Below are 25181 nucleotides of genomic sequence, written 5' to 3'. Positions count from 1 at the left end.
TTTATTATATATATTTACTAGAAAAAATATGAATTTTATAAATTATATAAATTATATAAATAATATAGTAAATTATGTAAATTATAGTTTTTTATACTATTTTTCCATTTTCCCTGTAAAATTAATAAACTTAATGAAATAATTATTCACAAATGTGTATCAAACATACATGTTTAATCAACTTTATTATAATATTTTTATTACAGTACACATCGAAAGTTAGTAAAAAATATTATAAGTCATCCAAAACATTTCATAATTTTTATGTTATAATATTTTCTATTAAAATATTTAACTATTAAAACATGGCAAATATTTTTAAAAAAATTAGATAAATTATGTTATAGTTATTAAAAAATTATTAAATTAATTTGAATTTAATCTACTTCAATCTGAATATATAACTTATTGATTTAAAAATTATAAAACCACAAGTCTCCGTTTTAGATCCTGGTCTATTTTTTATAAGATGCATTATTAAAATTGTATTATAAATTATTGCAAATTGTTATTAATGAATCATCAGAAATAGAAAACATTGAAAACATTTAGTTCTTTTTTATATTGATACGAGGTCTCGTTGCGGTTTTGATACCGTGTTGCGAAACATGTAGTCGAACACTTTCACCCGAGGCCCAAGGAATAATGACTAAAAATATGATATGTACACGAGCGTATACGAACTCTTACCAAGTACCACAAAATGGTATTCTCGTAACCGATGATATTCCCAGGACATGTCTGGGCCTCATCAAGACTTCGTAGTTCTCGAAGCTCCTGGAGGCATAAGTAAATTTACATTCGTCTCTTCCCTTGTCAAATTACCACGTTGACATTATTGACTCTTCGTCGTAAAAGACAGTGTGGTTCGGAGAACATAAATATAGATTTTACGCATTCCCGTAAGTGAAAAAAAATGTATATATTTATATATCTTTCTATGATATATTTTTTTCTTTTATGTTAATTTACACTTTTTAGGAGTTTAATCTTTTTAAGTCATTATACATTACGGTAATTTATCGTGATAAATGTCGTCCTTATATGTTTTTTTAAAACTCACTCTTTATTTACGACGTTGGTCATCACATCCTGAACGTATGAACAAAGTAAGCAGAATACATTTACATACGCCGCTTTGGGCAGTGACTCACGATGCATCCATGTAAGGCCCAGAGCGAGAGGTGCCGTTGGCCCTACCGCCTACGTTAAAAACATCGTCTGTTCGTGTTTCGAGAATAAAAAAAAGAATTGAGGACAAGTCTGTGAACGTTTCTTTGCCGAATCGACTTTCGACTCATCCTAGTATATTAAGAGACGACGTCTCTCTAAAGCCCGAAACCATTGGATCCCGTATATTCTATCGGCGCGATGGAATTGACTGTAGGATGGAAGGACCCGCCTTCATCTAAGATACATCGATGAATTCTACTCGATATATCGATAAATCTATAAATCAATTAACGCGAGATTTGTTGTAATCTTATTGTAATTATATTCTACAGCCCGCAAGCACACATTCCAGTTACCAGATAAGCGTGCACTAACACATGCCAATACATACACATTCGCGCGATTCTACCTTTGCAATTGGTTCGTGACTGCCACTTTCTCATCCATGTGTCTTTTGTTTCTCAATAACAATGGCGTGGTATGAGGCCTATCATATCCACTATAATGATAGACATGCTCAATGATTCATTGATTGGCTAACGTAATTAGTAAGGAAAGAATAGTTTAATTCTAATAAATATGGTGCTCAAATTTCTGATAGCAAATTCAAAGTAAATTATATATTTTTAATTATATATTTCTCATTGTAATAAATGAAGAAAAAGAAATATTCGTACAAGATGAGGAAATTATCATTACTACAATTATCTTCATGCGTAATATCAATTCATCGGTATTTATTCATTCATCTCAGTCTCATTTAAGTCTCCATTGAATTTTAGCTTGGAGTGAATAAAAGATTCAATCTGATAATTTGCACCAATCAATTTTTACCATTTAATTAAAATTGTATAAAGTTATCTTATAGTTACATTATAGTGTATCTGCTACACTTCTACGCCACTGGCCGATGCTGCAGTCTGGGGTCTGGGGTCTGGGTCCGCTGACGGTTCAAACTCTTCCGCCACTCGCTGGGCCCGTCAGTGTCTTTCGCGTGCTCGCACGGGGAACATCGCTCGCGCGTCTTCATCAAGGCCCATTCCGGTCTTCGATTCTTTTCACCGACGGGCTTATTTGTGACGCAAGGTCCCGCGGACGGTGAGAGAGTCGTTCCTACGCAAAGAGTCGAGAATGTACGACTAAATGAAAGTTCCTCGCGAATAATACGAAAATATTCGAACCCTCTTCCTTTCCTTCCATTTTCTTCTTTCCTCTTTCTTTATTTACTTATTTGCTCTCGACGTGGATCGCGAGTACACAGTCCGCGAGCGTTTCGTAATTATCCGGAGAATGGACATGGCTGACCGTTTCTGGAGACTGGCCCTGTGCTGGATATGCCTCGTTGGGCTTGTACGCGCCAATGGTGAGCAATATGTCTAAATTTAATAGCGATAGTAATTTTTGTCATCATTTTTCATCGTCATTTTATTTAATATAATAATAAAAGTTTTAAAGAGAGAAATTATATAAGAAATGCACGCACATCGCTAAAATATATTTACTTACGAATAGATATTCTAGTCCACGCTGTAGTTAAAAAAAATTATCATAATAAGGAATATAAAATATTTATAGGACAGTAAAATATTTACTTTGCGAACGTGAAAGTGACACACTTTTGTCTATATTCCAAACCGATTATAATATCAATCATGATAGGGCATAATAAGCCGTATAATCTATCTGTCAGAATGCATCATAAAGTTTCGAAGCACCTGACGCACGCGCATCTAAATAGCATGTCCTAGATTGCGATGCCCACAAAGTATCACGAGGATCATAGTTACCTGAAGCGCCAGTCAAGGTTGAAACGTTCTCTCATGCGTCGCGCAATGCGCTCGTTATGACTGACTTTAAGCTCGTTACTGTGACGTTTCTTTTCTACTCGCTTCACGGTTCGACTATTTATAAAAATGATAATGTCCGACAGTGATAGAACAAAACGACAATGAACCTGCAGGTAGAATGCGATTAGTTTTTGTAACTAAGAAGCCTTTTTTCGCAACGTGACAAGCGCGAATATCGTGTCTTAAAAATAAACAGCTGCAAAGAATGAATTCACCGATATGTTTCCGGATCATATTTAACGGCTGCAAACCTTTTCTTATGTCTATCACGCAATATTACGAGATATGCCTTCTCGTTTAAGACGATTTTCTCGGAAGTGAAATTCATGCGAGCTGTGCGCAAACAATGCGCGCGCTTGCATGGCATATCCTTGATGCAATGTGCAATTAAAAAATAACCATAGTTAATGAAGTTTGTAATCGCGCGACACTTGCAATTAGAAGAAGACGGGAGTTAATTATTCGTTAAGGACAACATTGTTTTAAATAAACAAAAAGACACAGAGGAAAATTAATTGAAAATTATCGATATTTTTTAAACGAAGTTAATTATTTTTTTAATTAAACCATTAAATACATTATTGTATTCATTAGATATTAATTGAAATGACCGATTTGCAAGTTCAATGGCTTGCTTTGGGAATCGAGGTTACTCCAATTGTTTGCACTGCTGAGTCTTCGTGTTGACGTACAATTAATTAACCTTAATAACAACTAGATAGACGTTGAATGAATTGTGTGGTTTCACAAGGGTGAAATTAGTGTGATTGCGCGCAGAATTGCATAAAAAAACACGCATGGAAAAAATAATTACTCCGCGTGTCGATTCTCTTTCTCTCTATCTCTCTCTCTCTCTCTCTCTCTCTCTTCCTCGTGGAAATTTGTGCACTCGTCTCGTGTGACTTGCGTCGGGTTTGAGTAATCAATTCAGCGATGAATCATGCCATAACTCTACCAAGATCTTTCAACATTACCGTGACTATATTTGCACTAGAACATTGCCAATCGTTACGTAAATTAAAACGATTAATGAAAACATGCTCGGTGTAAAAGTATTATATCAAGAGTTTGCAGAGAAACACGCTGTGTTTTTTTTTATAATATTTGAAGCAGTCAATATTGATTTTAATTTTAATAAATCTTTAATAAATTTGTTAATAGATTTGTAATAATAGAGAAAACCGATCTCAGATTTCTTTCTCTTCCTTGCTCGCTGTAATTCATATTTGTATTAAACCTTCGTTGTAATAGATAGACCACGATCGACTTCCTTTATCGTATCGTTACCCCCTGTCGAGGGTTACGTCGAATTCTCATTCGCGAAGTCGGCGAAATTGATTATTCAGGTACATATATAATGGGTTATAATTAAGCGGAAATGCAATTTTCCGTGGTTATGATTACGCACTTCTTATTCTCATTCACCCTTCGTTCTTTGCCAGAATCCGCAGTGCGATCTTAACTGGCTACCGTCCGGGAATTAAAGGGAGAACCAAACAATATAAGGTAGCTCTCGCACTAATGCGTTCGTAACGGGAAAGAACGATCGAAGATTAAAGGTTGCCTGTGTACGTTGGCGATTCTTCCTTTTGGAACGTATCCGAGTCTACAATGTAACGTAAATGATATAAAAAGATAATTTTTTGCAATCCAAAATGGTTTAAAAAAATAAACTAATATTAAACCTTTTATTCTTATTTTAATGATTTCGCGTCGTTAAAAGAAATTAAAAATTGTTCCGATAAAAGAAATGTTATTTGTATTGTCTGTAAAGCTGCGAAAAATATTTACATAATAATCATTTTTCGATCAGAAGGTTTATTTAGCAAAGCTGTCTTATCTTACTCAGTAAATATCAATTTACAGAGTAAGATAACTTGATGTAGAATCGCAAAAGTTATACTCCTCTTTTTCTTCATTAACCAGATTTTCTTAAAAATCTTTGAGATAATCTCTTCGAGAAGTTGCATCGTTCTGTAGATGGGGATGCTGAAACACTTAGTTTTGCGGCCAATGTGCGTGAGTAGAAGATTACGAGAAAAGAGAAGGTGAAATGCTCGATTTAAGTAGCTTACTCTTGCTGCGCTTATTTTATCGCTATCACGGTTATTAATATTATACTTAATTGTTAGATCACAAATGTGCGAACCGCAAGTATTTCGATTCGCGAACGGACTCTTTGTATTGCTTCCGCCCTAAAGCTATGCGCATATTATCGATGGTGGATTAAAAAAGTCGACAACGCGAAGAGAATGGAGTCATGCAGAAAATTGACGCGCGCTCTGTTAAAATGAAGCGTCAGGCCGCACTCGCGCGTGTTCAAAGATAATGAGATTTCTCGCGGTTTCAAAACCACTCGCTTCCTAACGTTTTTGTATAGCTGTTGCTTGCGGAATTTTTCCCATGTGCGAGTCATAAAGTTATTATTTATTCATTATCCAGCCTAGAAACCGCAGGGAGTTTTATCAGAAAGCGAAAACGTTCATCGAATGAAAAAAAAGGGTAAAGCAAAACAGTTTCACCGAGTCGTCTCTGCTCTTCATAATTGCTTTCAAATACGTGACTAGGAATGAAGCATAACGAGAATTACAAGGAGCAGCCAGTTCCGTGGCTAATTAGAAGCTATAAGTCCAACGTTGAAATGTTTAGATATTTAGACGTTTTAGAAATTAACAAAAAAATTAACTCGAAGATTACAAGAAGAAATTGCGCATTTAATATGGCTACATGTATGTACGATTTTTATTTTGTGATAAAAAATATATGGAATAGCGAGACTCCTCTTTTATCGCTTCTCTATTTGTTAAGTCATTCCTGGCTTGTATTACGAAAAAAGCAGTAACGCGATTATTTTTAAAATAAATCGTATAAATTTGACGTATATATCTGTATAAAAAAATTGTTAAAAAATATTTAAAAAATGTTTATAAAAGTATATAAAAGTATATAGTTTTTAAAGTTATTAAATGTATATAAAAGTTTTAAATATTTCTTAATTATTTTCACTGATGTTTAAATGGTGACACTTGTGTCATCTAAATAAGTACTCATGAGAAAGTGAATCAAGCGAATGCGTTCAATCACCAATGTCTATCTCGTCCTTTCCTTTCTCTCACTCACTCATCTCTGGATAATTAAAATCAAAAGGGACCGCATATGTTTACACTTATATATGATGATTCAATATCCTTACAATGCAAAACACGTTGCCGACTGTACTTATTCTTGGAAACATAAATTTGGAGAGATGTGTTGGCGCTGTAGTGTGTTATGGTACTGTGAGGGATGAGAATATGGAATATGGAGAATGCGTAGAGTTCTGAAATGAGAAATACAGAAGTAGAAGTGAGAGAGTAGGAGTGAGGGATCGGTTGGGAGAGAGGCCATAGGAAAACCGGTTGCCGATCTACACGGACGCGTTGGACAGAGCATCGTCGAGAGCACCGAGAAGAGGCCAAAAAGGCCGAGCTCCGGTTTCCAGCAAAGCGACCGGAGCTTTTCCCGACACGCGAAGGTCCGATGCACCCCCTTGAATTCACAAAGAACAACCTACCGCCAAGGAAAAAAAACGCTCTGTAAATTTCACATACATTCAGTTACATACGTATAAGCACACATAACAAAATAAAAAAATTCATTAAATCCGATATAAGCCGAAATATGTAATAATAAAAACAAAGTTACTTTGTCACGTCAAATTATCTTGTTTTCATATTTAATATAAAAAATGAATAATTTATAATGAAACGGTTTTTTAGGTCAATATCTTTGAGTTGTGTATTAATGTGCGAATAAAAGTAACGTGGAATTAACAAAAACAAAAATATCTAAAGAGAGATGAGGTGTGATTCGCTAAAGGGATGCGTGACTTGGTCTATTAAAATTCCATTAATCATGTAGTAGAGAAATCAAAGTCCTAAGATAGCTATCTTAGAATCGAGTGCCGGTACAGATAATCAATGTACACTGATGTACGTGTTTGACGTAACGGCTACACTTTTTTCCGTCAGTTATCCAGATGTGCTATCTGCAAAGATCTTTTCCTTTTGCGAATCATGGTTTCTTCGTTTTTTAACGTATCTTTCTCTTCGCACTTTTCGTTACACCTTTCATTGTTTCGCTTGACGATCCTAGTTTCATTCGATCAAGCACCTTCGTGTATGATTATTATTCATACGCGAGAGATAATGATATGCATTTTGCCGCAGGTGCGAAGATATCAAAAAGGAAATGATCAAAGATCAATGTGGTATGTCGAATTCGTTTGAAACGGCAACAACAGTAAACGTTTAATTTCTTGTCACAAATTAAACGACGTCTTGAACAGTTATCTGGACGTGGCACATGAAACGTGGATGGAGTGAACCCTGACATGTCATTTTTGCGATAGCTTTGAATAGCGACCCAACCCATTGACAGACAAAAATCATTTATCGCGTATTTAACGATTATTTTGACGTATCATAAACTCACCATTTTTTCATCATCGGTCCTTTTAATGCGCGATCTAGGAATTCCCTTTAAAATTGTTGAATACCTTGTGTGTTTGCCGTTAGCTGTAAATTTAATTTATTTTAAGCTAGGGACATTTGAAAGAATTTTCTTCTTTAGAAAAAATTTGAAAAATACGAATTAATTTTTTTTTTCAACGTGGATTATAATTACACAAAGTTTATACGTTTGTCATGCGTGTAAATTATACTCGTTTAATGTGCTTTGCAATGAATTTTTCCTTTATTGATTTATTAGTAAATTGCTCAAAATCTCGCAATACCAGTTTGATATTTATAAAAGAGCGGATATCAAAAATTTTTCGAAGTCTTTTTGATAGCTCGTTTTAAGATATCGCTAGCTTATCGTCTTGCGAAATATCGTATCTTTATGTCGATATCTTTCGTGAGCATGACCTCTTCTCCCCAGGTTTCTACGTCTGTACTTTATGTGTGTATGCGTGGGGCCCAGCCAAATATGGCGGATACCGGTCGAACCACTCGTGCACACGCATGTCACCTGGTACATGCGTGGCGTAGCGGATGAGCACGTGTGTACGCATCATGCGTGTCTACGTGTATACGTGAAGATATAGAGCATATATATAAACGAATTTTCTGTCTTAAGCTAATAAATGTATTTTATACAATTGATAAATTTTTATGGCTTTTTTTATCTTGATAGTACATTGTTTACGAGAAATATTGCATATAATTTGACAAGGGCAAAAATTCTTGACGAAACCTTTTCTCATTTTATATTAATTAATAATAGAAAAATTTTATGATAAACCCACCTGAAGAATTGTGATTGTTAAACTGAGATGCATTAAGGGGATAATTCGTGATCTCACTAAAAAGATCCGAATGAAATCTTTCTTCTACCATATCATTAAGGTTGCCAAAGAAAAAGCACGTCTCGAACCATCCGAATATACATATGATATCTTACCGTGAGACTTTACGTAACTTTAAAGTTGTAATTAAAGTTTTTTAATCATAATGAATCAATTTTTCGATAATGTACAATTAATGATGACCATTAAGTACATGATATTTTTTGTCATTGACATTAGCATGGTTTCTTCGGAATATCTGGCAATTTGATACGGTAGAAAAAAATTTTGGCTTTACGTTGATCCGCATCCGCATCCGCGGAGCACCAATTGCTCTCATTGTGACGCTGAATGATGCGCGGAACGAAATTGTTTGCTTATCGAACTCGTGTCATTTATAACGAAACAATATTATCCTGCTACTTTCCCCGCGGTCCCCGCTTCGTTTCTTCCTCAGTAAAAGAACTAATTCATATTAATCGCTGTTTTCTTTACGCCCTATGCTCTCTTTCTCGCTGTCAGGAGCGTTCATTTTCATGATTGATAATGATCCAGTGAGCAGCGAGCCACAGGTTACACGCAAACTTCGTCATTAGACACGTGTATAATCAATTAATCATCAATCATGCATGATCTTTTATTTTGTCGGATGCCGCGCACCGGGACGATCGTCGAAAAATCCGTTACTCATTCCAGCTTTATTAATAAAAACAACATCGCACCCACGACGTGAATATCTTAATTAAATATACATTTAAACGCAAAATTGATATTGTACATTCGATTAATTGCGAAAGCTTGATTACCGAAAGATCGGAATTTTATACTTCTAATGTGCAGGTTATATTTAATAAGCCATTAACTCGGTTAGTTGCTTCAACATTAATATTCATACACGAGTAAGAGTAACGAAGGAGAAAACTCACTAAGAAATTGCACCGTGATGATTATGTTTGTGTGCAATAAATGTCGAGATGTGTGCGTGAGTGCACTCACTCCTAGAGTGTATTTCAATAGGCATAAATGCATTTGACTGCGTGCGTTCGCGATTATTTTCAGTGTAATCAAGCAATAAATATGTGGAGTAATCAAAAATTAATGTTTAGTAAAAAGTAAAAATAATTATGCAACTGTTTTAATAAGAAAACCAGTAGTAGATCTCGTAAAATATGAAATAATTTTAACGAAGTAGAAGTAAAAGTAAAAACGCGAGCCTGCAAAGCGAAACAAACACTTACATTGATCTGCATTAATCTTAATTAGATAAGAAATTGCAAAAAACTCAAATGAGCACAATATGCTAGACCAGAGGACGCACTTAATTTAATAATAGCGTTGAAACAACGCTTCGTCTGCGAATTTATTTTTTATCAACAAACCTATTGATCATAACACGATAAACGAACGGCGAATATAAATGAGAATGCGTATCCTGCATGGATCGTCATAGTCTGTCATTTCAGTTTATTACCTATAATTACTCTTATCGTTCGTCGTTTGCACCTGTTGCTGCAGCTTCATGGATACGCGACTACTGCTATTGCGAGCAAGAGGGACTTTCTTTCCTCCTCCTCCCTACGTCATGTATTCGTCATAATTGCAACATTTTTATAATTTTCTTTCTTGATTCACACATCCCATAATTATCTCTACATTTTAACATTATTCCATCAACCGCGGCTCTCGCGAGCGAATATGTTTCATTTTAACTTCAAGCAACTATCGTATAACGATTAATTAGATGAACCTAATTAAATAGCTGTAAAAATAATAGTAAAAAGAAAGTTATTGTAGCAATAATTAATATGAGTTTCTTTCAATGGTTTCTTTATCTCGACGTCGAATTTCGATACAGACTTATCTATTTATTTATTGTATATATTATTTACAGTTTAATATTATTGTGTGCGAATTTCATTAAACAATCTGTTTGCAGATTGTCGCTAAATAGAAAAGGTTACAGGTGTTTACACATCTGATTGTTTATCAAATAATTTATCTGTTATAAATCTTTCATAACACAAGTAAAAATTCACGTTACTATGTTATTATTGCTGAGCACCTTCAAAGGAAAGAGGGACTCGAGGAAACAATTAAATCTTATGATCAGATAGCGCCGCACTCTGTGCGAAGTATCCTCTGGAAAATGTATTCCGTGCTCGTGTTATATCTAGCACAGTCTGGATAATAGAGAGCAGATTGCCGGAAGTCGCATACAGATAAACTTGGAACTCGTTTCGATATCTCAAAGATGACAGTCACACGCGCAAGGAAACATCCGGGTTAATAAAAGATCTTATCCTTTCCTTCTCTTTTCCTCCTGGCTGCTTCATCAGCTCGACGAATACAAATCGATTCGAAATGACTGATTGTCGAGCGATATTTGTCAGCATAATATCAACAGTCGTTATGAAGTAGTAAACGAGAATTGATTGCAATCAATTATTAGCTACCGCGAGATATACATATAGCATTAGATCAAATCACATAATGTTTCAAGAATAAAACAAATACCGTGTGGGTGTGAAATTTGCGAATTTAAAATTAAACCTTATATACTCATGATTTTTATATGTATCATTTCTTTTTGCAATAACAAGTCCATTCTATAAAATGTAATTTGACAGTAAACTGTGAAATAACATATTAAAATAACTGAAATAAATAATAAATCAATTAATAATTTTTGCATCATTATAATCAAACGGGACTTAATGGAAGAAAAAATTGCATAGCTCGTTACGATTTGCGGATAGTATCTGTGGAATGTAGATCGAAAAAGTGTACAATGATCGATAATAAAATAACAACACACGCGAACACTTTGTACGCTGATGTACCGAACCGTAAAATTATTTATGTAAATAATCACGTGGCCATGCTCTGCGGGACATCGATTTAATCGTCCTTTCAAGATTACCGAAAACGTATGTATAACGGTAATTCTCGGATAGTGTGCACAATTTGTATACCGCGTGACGTTATAAATAATTCATTGCTTTTCGCAGCATCTTCTACATCGATACGCTCCAGGAGGTACGAGCACTTCAACGGAAAGCAGAATTTAAAACGCGTTCCAATTATTATTCTAATTTAATTAAAAAATATATAGGTTCGTCGAAATTATTTTAATTTCTATTAGAATAATTACTTACATATATTTAGTGATTTATAAAATAATACAAGTTGTTTTCTGTAATTGATTTTAATATCAAACAATCAAGAGAGAGAGAGACATTAAAAACAGTTTCTGAAAACAATAAAATCGATCATGAGATTTAAAAAATTAAAATAATATTTTCAAGTTTGAAATTAAAAACATGGGTATATGGAGTTTCGCTTCTTGAGGGTTTATTTCAATTCATTCTAACTCGTTCATTTTCTCTCTGAGTAATCGCTTAGCTTTCTCGAGAGAGTCAGTACGTGATGCGCGATCAATCGCTTCCGTGCTATCGATTACTCAGCGACGTACGGTTGATATAAACAACACTGCCAGAGACATACCGAATTCCAAAGGTAGACGTTGCTTTTAAAAGAAATGGTTCTCCTGCGATTTGTAATCATTCAGTCGATGCTCACAAGTTCGTGATCCTCGATATCCGATTATATTACTGTCACTGAACGCGCCTTCACTCTTATTACGCGATTCGTTTTGCCTTCTTGCATCATGTCACTAAAATAAAAATTATAATACGCGACACAAGACTCGCATAAAGGAGTCAGTGTATTTTATTTTCAAGAAACATGTGCAAGACTATTTGCTTTATATAAATAACATAAATGCATTGTCAACATATATTTACGAATAAAACATAAATATTGTAATGCATTTTTTTATCAAAAAGGTATATGTATATACATATTAATTATTAATTATTAATTCAGATAAATAAGATTGTAAATTGAACGATATAAAAATTAATTCATTATAAATTCTGAAAAAGATTTTAAAATAATTTTAATTGAATTAAGCAAAAATTATGATGCTTTTCTACTTGTGTAAAATGGTTTATACCAAAACTATCATCCTCAAAGAAAGTTTTGCAAAGCGTTTTGTACAGAGCCGTCAAGGCATACCAATCCGATTGCAACCGAAAAACATCGTTCCCCCGCTGGGCATAATAATCTAGTCGGATCCAGGAAGTACCGGCAGAGAAAGTACCGAAGAGGGCACTAACTAAGATACTTATCGGCATACGTGCCTCATGCTCCGCGTGTACTAATCCTCGACGATCTGTACCAGCCTTCTTCCCTCTGTCATCTTGCGATTTCCGTCGTTTCTACGACTTTCGATCGACAGAATTGTGAACCGCTAATGATCACTAATGATCAGTGATTTATTTATAATGTTGCTTGCGACCCTTGTAACTGGCGTATTAATGGCAGGCAAAAGCAACCGGAATAAAATCACCGTTATCTCATGGATTCACCGGTGCTCTTCTTTTATCACTCGACACGTTGCATTGATTAAGAACTTTCGATCCTGTTATATCGTTACCGATATATATCCTCTCGCAGAGTTCGAGCATCGTCTTAACATCCTACGAATAATAATGATTTGTACGTTACTTTCCTGCTGACAAAGACATATTGGTGTTAAAATCATACTACGACAGTGTAGAATATTGTATTGTTGTAAATAACAGAATTAACATATGATTCGTAAAGTGATTTACGAGTTTTATCAATCGCTAATTATTTTCTATAAGAATCAATGAAGAGGAGCTTGAGATTTTTTTAAGAAGAAAACTCTTTTTTGCACATCGCTTAGTAAACGACAATTAAATCAATGAGATGGAATATATAACAATAAAAAATTAAGTATTTGAGTATCCGGTATTTGAGTAGGTATGTGATTTTCGTACTACTTGAGCAAGGCCGTAGAGGAAAGGATAAATGTAAGCAGTAGCGGAACAGTAGCGGCTGAAGATTACACCGATTAATGCGAAGCGTTTGTAATTACGCAACAAGAAGAAGTATATTATTTAACGATTCGTGATGCCTTTATATTCTTTCTAAACGTTAGCTATAACGGGAGTAAGTAAAAATAAGTCAATGAAGGTCAGAATAAATTATTATTAATAACTTACATCTACAGTACATTCTGTTTTTATATAGATTTTTATATCTCGAAGAGTTAATGATTAATTAATGTCATTTAATATTATTTTAGAGAAGACGTGTTTCCGTAATTATAGAGAAACAAAGTGATAATCACATACTCCTTGCATAATCATAGTTTTAAAATATACATAATAAAACTCTTCCTCCATTACATTTTCCACGGTCACTTATATTTCTGTTTATGCAAGATGATGGGTCTTCAAACGATCCGGTTTGCGCGATTAACGGTTAATATTTAATAATATACAATAGATAACGTTAATACGAGTCATGTCACCCGCAACGAGAGTTTCCGACATCGTTTATTTCATCGCTTTGCTGGGTTTATCTCACGAAAAACTTGCGGAAAAAACTTGTCCACTCTTTTTTCTCCAATCTTTCGGTACTGTTATGCACCGCTAGCACGCGTACGCGATAACTCCCCGCGTGAATACTAATTGATTACTGTAATATACGATCGTCTCCTTCCGTCGCGATTACCGTTGTCCGGTTTCTTCGTTTTCATAGTTTACGTAGAGAGAAAATTACGCGGTTTATTATTACGCGATGTAGCCAGTATAACAAGAATAATTACTTTGAGAAGAAGAAGCCGCATCTTAGCAAACGCGAATGTTTACGTTCCCCCATAGGACCAACCAATTTAAGTGTTAGTGTCTACATTATCTTGTTAAGCTTAATCACTTCCGACATCAACAAAATATTCAAATGCAATAGTCAGGCAACGTGTTGATTTTTCTCTCGTCGTTCTGGAAAGCGGAAAAGTTGGGCTTAGCACGTAGGACCGTCGATCCTACGCGTTCGATCCTCGCGAGAGCTCAAACGCAACCACGCAGGAATGTAATTATTCATCTCGGTTCTCATCTTAACACATTGCAGTAATAGCCACAAATTATTGTAATTTCGATGGTAAATTGGCGCAATTTACTGCGCCTCTTCTTGGTAGCGCAACGAGGTAGCCGCTCGTCCGTTCAAGGGAAATAAAATATTCTCAGAAATCGACTGTTATCAGCGAAACCGGTCATCGAGCAGTCAATTGCTGGATTTATCACTGTAGAATGGAAAATGGGAACCAACAAGACGAGCAAAGGGAAAAGGGAAGAGCCTGAATTTTTCTCATCATCATCGATTTTGCTCTATCTTGAGCGATACTTAAACCTGAAAATAACGCCGTATTTTACGGCGCGATGGACTCGTTACTCTTGAGAGGATTTAGGCGCGTTAACGGGAATACAAAAACGAAAGTAAAGTGGCGGCGCGGTAAGGTAAGCTTGTCGGGCAAAAACCGCGTCGAAGATAATGGAAGCGAGTATAAAAGAGTGGGTCGAGTGAACCGGGTCACGAGGAATCGGTGAAAAATTAATCGACTTGGTTTTTGGCGAATTGAGTAACGAATCGAGTTACGAGTCGAAAAGTATGCAAAAGCGAGAGTCTACACATTTAAAACACACGAAGGAGAAAAGAAGGTCGGAGGTCACGGATCTTCCTCATCAGTCGGGAGGTCATTATCGGTTATCTTGCGGAAATCTTAATCTCGCAAGAGTTGAAGGAAACGGCGCGTCGAAGAAGTGCGCGAATGGCAACGGGGGTGGTCATGGTAATATACCAAGCACGTTGTAAAAGAGAAAGAGAAAGAAATAATGGATGAAGAAGGAAGAAGCGGAACTCTCCCAGGACCGACGGGAGGATCAGAGGTGTATGTAGTACCTTCTTAAGTTTAATGGTAGAAGAGGAGTGCAGGAAGAAGTAAGGAGGGAAAAATAAGAAACATCGAATAATAAGGAAGGATAGAGGAGCGAGCGAGGAGAGAGGTGGAAAAAAAACAGAGGAAGAGGGCCAGGTTCACGGACCTCGGGACGAGATCGAGGGATTAGCAAGTGCACCACATTTGAAACTGATAATTACGCCCGATAATACGTGAGTGTAGCCGCGAATAATCCCGGCGGAGTTAATGTGCGAGGAAGATGGGCGCGATCGGGACGAACAGGGTGGTAGATAATAATAATAATAATAATAATAATACGTGAAGCGTTTCTGTTCTACCTTGACATATTTTGATTGATTTGGAACTGACCTCGCTAACGTCGGTTAATTTCAGCCTTAGTTTCATTAATCTTTTTGGTCTGTAACTAGAATCGAAAAAGAATATAAATAGTAAATTAAAGTACGTTCTCTAAATTTCTTTCTCAAATTTTTGACAATTTTTTATATCAAAATAAGGAGAAATCCAGAGGAAAAAAGCACTCAAGCTGTCATTGTCACTGCAGAATTTTCTTAGCAAGTTTAAATAATAATTTTCAATCTAGTTGCCAATTTATAACTGTGTAGCAGAACAATGCAAGTGCGGAAGTGTAATACTGGATTGTTGCTTGTGACAACGGTGACCAAGCCGAGAAAAAAAACCACGCCATGACAAGTACAGGAAGAAGGGAAGAATAGTGGGTGAAGGAAGATAAAGAAGAAGAGGAAGAAGTAGAAGAGTGGTAGCCAGCTCGGGGGGGAAACGACGGCTGAGGGAGAGAAGCTAAGGTCACGGACCTCCTTCTCTTCGAGATCGGCAGAAGATCGGCCGCGACTCGCGCCTTCGCTACCTTCGCTTAAACTTGCTAATGTAAAAGACCGCTGTGCGATGTTTAAAAGCGACATGTTGCGCAGTCACGTAATTTACGCGTTAACTGCGCGCGCGGGACACGACTTGACTGACCGCCGTTGCATAAAGTCCGCCTAGATAAGGGTCTGGGCTCTGGGGGTGACGACCGACAGAAGGGAAGTCGTTAATTCCTAGCACGTTTTGTGTCAAGGATGACACTCCGCGAAAAAAAGTGGAAAATGACTCTTTTTGTCGCGAAACGTAGAAAAGGGCGACGACATCGTCGCGTCGCGTTTGCTAGCCGTTGGCGAGCCGGCGAGTATGCTGATGAAAACGAGTCGTCGCATATTAAGTAGACAGAACAATTTTAACGAGACGAGGAGAGGAGAAACTCTCTCGACTCTCTCTCTCTCTCTCTCTCTCTCTCTCTCTCTCTATCACGTGGTAGCCACTTGTACGTGACGTGACTGTATCGTGTGGATAGAGATGAAAATCGACGCTCGAGAATCGAGATAATTTCTTCTCTCTACGTTTTCTGACATAACGCAACGAGAGACGGATGGTCCCGCGGTTAAAACACCGCGAAGATTTCCGCGCGGTCTCATACTCGTCGGTGTCATTTCGTTCCATCCGGTCTCGGCGGAAACGACGTGGCGCAGGCTCGCCGAGGACTTGATCAACGCCTGTCAGACGGAACCTGCTAATCCTCCCTAGCGCTGCAATCCCCGAGTGCAGCGAGCGCGGCGGACTTCCAACCGGCTGCTGCTGAACATCAATTTGTCTGCCGAGGTAATAAAAGGAAACGCGCCAAGTCTCTCCCCGGCGTGCACTTCCTGATGCAAGCGCGCTGGCCTACAATGTATATTAAACATTCTATCGGTCGTTCAGCATCCGTCAGCTGAAGCTTGTTTAACTTTGCTTCTTGCGAGCGGGAACGGCTGCTGCAAAGCTTCCGTGCGAAACATACGTTGAAGCTGTCTTCTCTCTGCCCGGTTCCTAGGATATCGCTTCGAGCGATCAAATAAGCTATTGAAAAAGTTCAACCCGGCGTTATTTCTCATTGAATTATCTTGGCTACTAGTTGCGTTATTTATCCTCCTTTATTACGGCATTAGCTCCGTGTTGTTTTATCACGATTACATAAAATCATATAGGGAAATAAAAGAAAGCTATGAAGAATATCACACAAAATATATTAAATATATTAAACATAAAAATGCGGGAAATAATGTACTTTCAATTGAATATTGTTTTAAGTTAAGCGGATATCTGAAACGAATACAAAAAATTGATGATACCAGCGAAGCGTTCACAGAGCATTATTAAAACGTCACATCTTGCTATTATTCGCTCTATCATTCATTATCGAGAATCGCGACATGACAGAAGACTTGGTTGGTGGTTGTTGGAGGTCGATTGTTTATTCCTGGACGCGAATCGGATGCATCCCGTGAAACTGCATGGGTTGCACTTCTTGGGTGTCTTATCCGCGTGTTGAAGAACATTCGCCACGTTCTCCAACAGTTGCGCATTGCACACGTGACGATGATATTTCACTGTAAATTATTACTCGTTGCGCGCGAGGCTTGCCGCAAAGTGCGTACGTTAAGTGCGAAGAAAATATTGCCACCTCGCGTCGTATCTTTCGAGATTAATGTTGAATTATACCCGCCACGATATCCTCTCTCGGAATCGTTCTCGCGCCGCTTCCTACTTTGATGTTCGCGAGGACGTGGCTCTTGATTACAAGTCTTATCCTACGTATTTTTCTTAAGGAAAAATTTTCTCGAAATCAGCGGAGAAATATATGTGTGTGTGAAAAGAGCGCGATAGAGACATGAATTATTTTGCGAATTAAAATGTGTAAATTTTTTAATATTTGAACTCTCTTCTTCAACATCGAGGACATGTTCCTTTCGATATACGGCTTGACGTCAGCCAATAACGGTGAAAGTACCTATCATGCAACTCCGCGAATAAACAGTGTCTAACCCAGTGAGATGTATGTATGTACATCACCGCGAATGCATCTCCTGAGTTGCATTCTTCGCTTTTCAAGGTCGAGACGTTTATGATTTTATGGGGCAATTACCGTATACTGCAACTTACTTTGTGGATAAGGCTAACTTCCATTCATCCTTTCAAGGCGAAATCATAAATTGTCTTGATAGTTATATTCAAGATTTATTTTTTTACATGTCAATGAACAGCATGATTCGAAATGAACAGCATATTATTTATAAAAGCATGCAATAGTGAAAAAAAGATTTTGGTCTCGGAAAAAGATTAATTCATATTAATATTTATATTAATCTGTATCACATTTTGTGTTTAATCATATAATATATGTATCAAAACGTTTTATATGCATATATATTAAATGAAAAATAATAATATAATAATAATAATAATAAGAAGAAGAAGAAGAAGAAAATAATATTGACTAAATAAAAAATATATTAAAACACTGTTTTATAATTTAAGATTATTTCTTCTTCAATAATAATCATGTGTATTTAAATCATATACATTTTTTATTTATTTTCTTACGAAATATCTATACTTTTATTTCAGTGCAAAGCAAAGTGAGATGTACCAAGCAGATGATGGAAGTGGATATAGTGAGGAGTAGTCCGCAGGCAAAGATATATCTTCAACAATTTAAACATTTTCCAGGTGAAATATCTCTTCAAATACCTTACACATTACTCGCCGAACATAAATCAAAATTACAACTCATAATAAAATCCTACTTTTACAGATGAGGCTTGTAAGCCGCAATTTCACGATGGCGTTGCCACGTTCAAATTATCATTGCTGGAACAGGACATGTTGCGATGTGGTATTACAAGAGTTCTTAATAAAGTCACGGTAATCTATACAATTTTATTGCGAGTCTCCGTTTTAATTTCAAACTAAATATTGTGAGTTATATTCTATCATAACGTAACGTTGCATGTGAATGAAATTTTTGCGTTAAACGTAATGTGGCATTAATAACGTAACGTTACATCTAAATTGAAATTTCTGCATTAAACGTAATGTGGCATTAAATTGTTGTATCGGAATTATAAGTTTTGATGGTTGTTGATGCAGGGTCAAAAGATGTACTATCATCGGGTAATAGTGGAGGAGCCAGCAGATTCCAGCAAACACACGTTCACCGTGAAATGCGTAATCACCCAAGTTGTCGTGGAGCCAGAAATCGCCATCGCGTCCAATCACACGGCGGTACGACGAAGCGTTCTTCCGGCGGGCTTTCAGGAACCTGAGTAAGTCATCAATCATTCAGCATACCAAGTATTTGATATTGCAACATGCAAAATGTCCGGCATTCGTCGTGACACACTCGCGAATACACTCTCATTCATTTTGTCGTTGCGATAAATATGTATAATTCATCGCGGCGCAAGTAATAACGTGCAATAAAGTTGGAGATTATATACGTTCTATAAGCAACGTAAATAGAAGAGACCGGGTAAGAAGGTATCGTGCTAATGAGCATGATATTTATCAAATCTATTAGATAGAAGAGAGCTTGACTTGGCAGTCTCGAGATTCTCGGACCGCGGCTTTTCATTTCTCGCCAGTCATCCGACAGTGTTAATCGTGTCGTACAACAACGCGATAGACAAGAACCTCTCACACTTCCTCTGTACGAAATGATCCCTCGTGCAGGCATCCAAACGAATGGTTTTAATTACCCGGAAGTCACATCTCTCGCACGAGTGTGAGAGAAAAGCTTTTCTTCGTACAGGCGTCTCATCTATTATTTTGGTGAACATGACAATCACATCCTCTGCCGGGTCGTCGTGCGAAGAGCGATTCTTTATCGATTTGCGATATAGAGAACTTTCTACGAATAGAGTTTCAATCAGGAAAATTTATTATCGCATTAACTTTCCTTCCTGTTGGTCAATTTATATTGGCAATTATTATGTTTGCTAAATGTAAGACGGGAATATAATTTGCCAAGTGATATACTTCTTCCGTTTATCCCCGAAGAAGGGAAGTCGGACAGTATTTCATATCAATATTTCTTATCTTAATATTTCATCTTGACGATGACATGTAATAAATGAGTTTAAGATCACTGTGTATAACACAGTAATTACATAGTATTCCTTTCGGTCGGCATCAAAGCATACTAACGTTATCGCTGTCATTATAAGTATAGCTCTCATCGTTAGTTTTGCGAAATGAAAATTAACGCGAGATATTATTTTTATTAAATTTGTAATGGAGTAATTTTTCAGTGACACACATTGATGGTTTTTAATCGAATGGTGATTTGAATTTATCAGCGAAAAAGTACAATTTTGTCTGCTGTATCTAGACAGATATATATGTAACAGATATAAAAGCTGAAACTAAAGGACGGCTCATCGAGGACGGTAAAATTGTGCGGAAAATTCAATGATTACAGAACGACCGACCGGTCGATCCACATTCGAGTGAATAAATCTTGCCACCTGACCTGAATATGCATGCAGAAGCCAGCTAGACAACTACGGGAGTTATCGTCAGGAGTTTATAATTTGCAAACAAGTCAAGACGCCGCCGTCTGATTTATTTGCACAACGGTTGAATGTGCGCGCAGCTGCTGGAAAACCTGTAATATAATTCAATCCGCGAGACCTATAATCGGTATTCCTGTTTTTTCCTTCTTCAAGTCGAAAATCACTTGACGAGTCACTCACATCTCGTGCGAAACTATTCCAGCTGGTCTATGTTTACTCGAGAAAATAAATACGCAGAATCGGCAAGGAATGCGATTGAAATGCAAAGAAAATTATATCTGATATTGAAAAAAAAAAAAAAAGAAATAAATTTAATCATCTACGCACTTTATTTACTGCTGTCATGGGAAGATTGTAGGAATAATTAAATGTTGATCATGGAATTAAGCGTCTGATATAATTAAACAATAATGCGTGTTTGTTCATTTATATTAGATTCGAATAAATTGTATTTTTTCAGAATTCGAGTAATCATCAAACAAATTTAAGAAATAGAAATTTGAATGTAAGAGCTAGAATACAAGTACCGGTTTCTCTCGAAATTCTTTCGATAGGATTGACGTAAAGTTTATCGAGGTAGGTTTAATAGCGGGATATCCTGCGCATAGTTAAGATACGCGGTGACATTATGAGAGTTGATTTTATAGCGTCACGGGTCCTTTAGATGGTGGAAGAGTCACGGAATGCGCACGCGATTTTAGCGCATTGCACGAAGGTTGCTAAGGAGAAGGAGAGACCTGTCAGTGGATCTTTTACATGGTTTCTCCCCTCTGGTCGCCGACGAAAGTCGCCTCGCGAGTCGGACATTCTTCAAGTACCCTTCGCGGACGACGTGCTCTCGAGGGAACACGACGGGAATTTTTATCGCAAACGCCGCGTCGGCTGCCACGACGCTAATTTATTGGCATTAATCGAACGTACACCTTGGCAGCGGGTGAATTCCGCGGATTTTGCTCTTATCGGGAATACCGTGAAATCTTTATTGTTGGATTATCGCGCTCTTGGTGGACCGCTGTCATGAATTTCCTGGGATCGAGTCACGCGACGTAGAGTCTCCTCGTAACTGTTTCTACCTGTCGATGAAACTGCACGATTCCCTCATTGCGCATGCAAGTCCAACCTGCTCTGAGATGAATCTAGTTACTGATTTATGAAAGACGATCATTCGATTAGTGCTGTTTCTTTGAAGAGAATTCGAACTGCGCAGGAACATACCGAGTTTGAGGAATTTCTCGAGTGCTTTTCTTCCCGAGTGTGTCTAATACATTGCGTGTCTTTTCACGGAAAGAAGTTGTATAATTAAGTAGTTTTTACATCACTGTATCGCGTATACAAAAGGTCATTACGAGTGAAAAAACGATTTAACGAAGCACGCTTTGTGGGTTGGGATTAATAAAAAAAAAAAGAAGGAAAAAAATAAGAAAGAGAGAATCGGACGAACGAAATTGCATAAAATAATACAAGTCATAGTCATAAGAATAGCTAATGGTTCTCGCATTGGACACCCTGATACATTATTATCGAATTGTGTCCGTAGATGTGTGAATTTATGTGCGTGTACGCATATGTCTTTTATTTTAAAACGACTTATTTCGCTTCTATCTCGCTTCATCGGCGCCTTTGGATTCTTTGCCGTTGGTAATTTCATGGTCTACCCATTCCAAGACAAACATATTCGTCTTCATTACTTCGTCTGTCGTCGTTGAGCGAAATCGCTGAACGACGATCTATGTCGCTCGCCTCCGTGGTCCAAGGCCGTAATGTCGGCAGAAGCGAGAGATGAGTCTGCAGAAAACTGGGGCATATCGGCTTGGAATTGATTTACGCGTTCACGTGGTGAACGCGACACGCATTACGCGGGGATGATTCTCTCTTTTTTTTTTTTTTCCTCAATAAAATAGATCGCGCGGGTCGCGCGCATAATTTTCCATGATTTACATAAGACCGTAAAGTAGGTCGAATATTCCTACGGAGATAACTGCGGCGACGGATAACCGCAGGTCATCGCGTTATTCTTGTGCGTTGGTGTAGCGTATACACAAACTGACGCTCCATTAGAATTGCATATTTGGACACGCAACATTCGTCATCAGCCAGGTGCTCACCCTCGTAACTTCATTTTGGAAAGTAGGTGACTGCGGATTTTACGATTTGTGGTTTCATCAACAACAATCGTGTAGTTCGTCGCGGATTTGCGACATGCGATAAATTCCAATAATTCTCCAAAGAACGCGCAATTCAAAACATATGGCATATATTACATCCATGACAAGCAGGCTCTTATAATTCTTTTACAATATCTGATGGTCCCAGATTATAAAGATTTGTTTACTTATTTTAGAGTGATCGATATACGCGAAGAAATTTCGGGAACGGCACCAGTCCCGATCCTCGGTGTCGGAGTGAGACAGGGTGGAGTCTTGGTGACCGGCGAACTGAACGTTAGTCCTGGCACGCCATTGCAGATGGAAATATTTTTGGACAATGACTCAGCTCCAATCTACGGTCTGCTTGTGACTTACATGCTGGTTACCGATACCAAAACGCAGGAGGAAACAATTATTATTAACGGGTAACTGATTAGCGTCGACGTTGCTGCGACTGTAATTATTAAAAGAATATATGTTTTATACGAGTTTAATAATATGAAATTTTTCTCTACAGATGTTCTGTCGATCCTTACTTGTTCGAAAACTTTAATACCGTGGACGGTGACTTCCTGACGGCGAAATTTCGAGCTTTCAAATTTCCGGAAAGTACTTACGTCCAGTTTCGCGGTACCGTTAATGTCTGCTTAGATAAATGTCCAGGGGTAAGGATTCATTCTTTTATTGAACGCGCAATTTAATTATATTATGACTTTATTTATACGTAATTCTTTTTTTTTTTTTTTTTATCATTCTACTCTGTCTTGAAAAATTTCCTGAGTTTATTAAGATATAAATATATATTTCAGATCGAATGCAGCAACGGCCAAGTCGGTTTCGGTCGAAAAAGGCGAGCTATTGAGATGTCAAATACCGACAAGAACAAATTGTTCGAGGTAACCATGTCGACATTCATCAAGGTCGATTCTGCGGATAATGTCATGATCGATCAAGGTAAGATTCATCATCCCGCAAAGTGAATGAGCATTTGAATAATTATTGCATATTCATCATATTTATGGCTTCTGTTCCGCAATTATGTTATTAGTACTCTCGGAGTTCATTAGGAAGGGAAAGAACAGGACGCACACGAAGGAGAGGGCAGTGATCGCCGAAGAAATCGGAGAACAGTCTGACCCGACGACGATTAGGACGCACGAGAGAGCATTTCTGGCGGAAGAACTCAAGGAACAATTCAAATATAAGGTCACCGAGGTAGTAGTTAATTGTTCTTCGTGTAGTACAATGAGTTTGAATCTTCTCTTCGTCCTTCTTTGCTTCTACAAATTCCTGTAAAGAATTGAAATTCGTGCTTCCTGAAATAATTGTTAATTGTAAATAAGATGCAGTCTGATATTAAAAGCGTGAAGGAAAATAAGTATCGCTTTTGAGAACTTGATAATTAACTTGCTCACTAATAATTTTGGAATTTCGAATATGATGGTAGCGGATCATCAATTACATATATGCATACTGTTGATCATATACACGTTGATTGTAAACAGTCAAAATGTGCTTATATATAAAAGAGCACTGAAAGAAAAATTTATTTTGTAACATTTGCTAATATTTTAAAGCAATGTAATTTCCATCAAGAAGAAATTTCATCATACAATATAAAATTATCGTTCGCATTAAAGCACTTTGTGTGTGATATAAAGATACATCTAAGGAAAATAATCAATCGTTAGACGACGAATTCGGCAAAATTAAATTGTCGAATCTGGAAGAAACTTAAAAAGTGAATACACTTTATCTTGGCGCTAATATAAATAAGCAGTAACATATGATTTCTCCGCTTTGCGACCGCCGAATTTTCAGTCATGTGTGACATTTGTTTTACTATATTTTTTTATTACGTATTTCAAGTAACTGCCGTATCTCTTGATGGAGTAACTGCCAAAAGAAAATTGGCCTTTGCGAGCGGAGAAAGTGGAATACCTAGTCGTGCGACGAGGTGTAATATTGTAATGCGACTTAATTAATTAATAATTTAGTAATTATTAATTGCGTATTTCGTAATCCCAGTCTAATTATTACGTAAATAAATGTAAAATAAATAAATCGACAACAATGTGATACAATGATTATTTCTTGACCATGTTCATATATGTATATCACACAATTCATATAATTAACACATACACACTTTCTATCTGTTTCTTAATATTTAAAAATTAAAAAATTAATTATAAATGAGGTATATATGAAAAATTTAATATATGTTGGAAGAGAATTTAGACTGTGTGTGTGATTTTTAGTTGTTTAAATATAGCGCAGTGTATTGTTGTATCAATGAAGATATAGTAAATTTTTAGGTAGATAATGTTTTTAGGTAAATTTCTAGTAGATAATATTTCGTAAATTTTTCAAATGAAATGCATCCAGGGAAGAGGCATTATTGTAAATAATTAAAAACTATTTATATTGCAAAATATAACAAAAACATATATTTGA

At 36.7% G+C, this 25181-nt stretch overlaps 1 protein-coding gene across 1 annotated transcript; it reads left to right on the top strand.

Moving 5' to 3' along the window:
- Positions 1-2113: 2113 nt before the first annotated feature.
- Positions 2114-24816, top strand: Qsm (Zona pelucida superfamily protein qsm). Its single transcript, XM_072892469.1, has 8 exons — positions 2114-2536; positions 18632-18733; positions 18819-18928; positions 19154-19329; positions 22919-23149; positions 23242-23389; positions 23534-23678; positions 23773-24816. The coding sequence occupies exons 1-8, from the start codon at positions 2464-2466 to the stop codon at positions 24018-24020; spliced, it is 1233 nt and encodes a 410-aa protein (XP_072748570.1). The 5' UTR covers positions 2114-2463; the 3' UTR covers positions 24021-24816.
- Positions 24817-25181: the final 365 nt, after the last annotated feature.

Source organism: Anoplolepis gracilipes, chromosome 5, assembly GCF_047496725.1.
Source record: "Anoplolepis gracilipes chromosome 5, ASM4749672v1, whole genome shotgun sequence".
In the NCBI taxonomy this organism is placed as follows: domain Eukaryota; kingdom Metazoa; phylum Arthropoda; class Insecta; order Hymenoptera; family Formicidae; genus Anoplolepis; species Anoplolepis gracilipes.
This window is presented reverse-complemented; position numbering and strand designations above follow the sequence as displayed.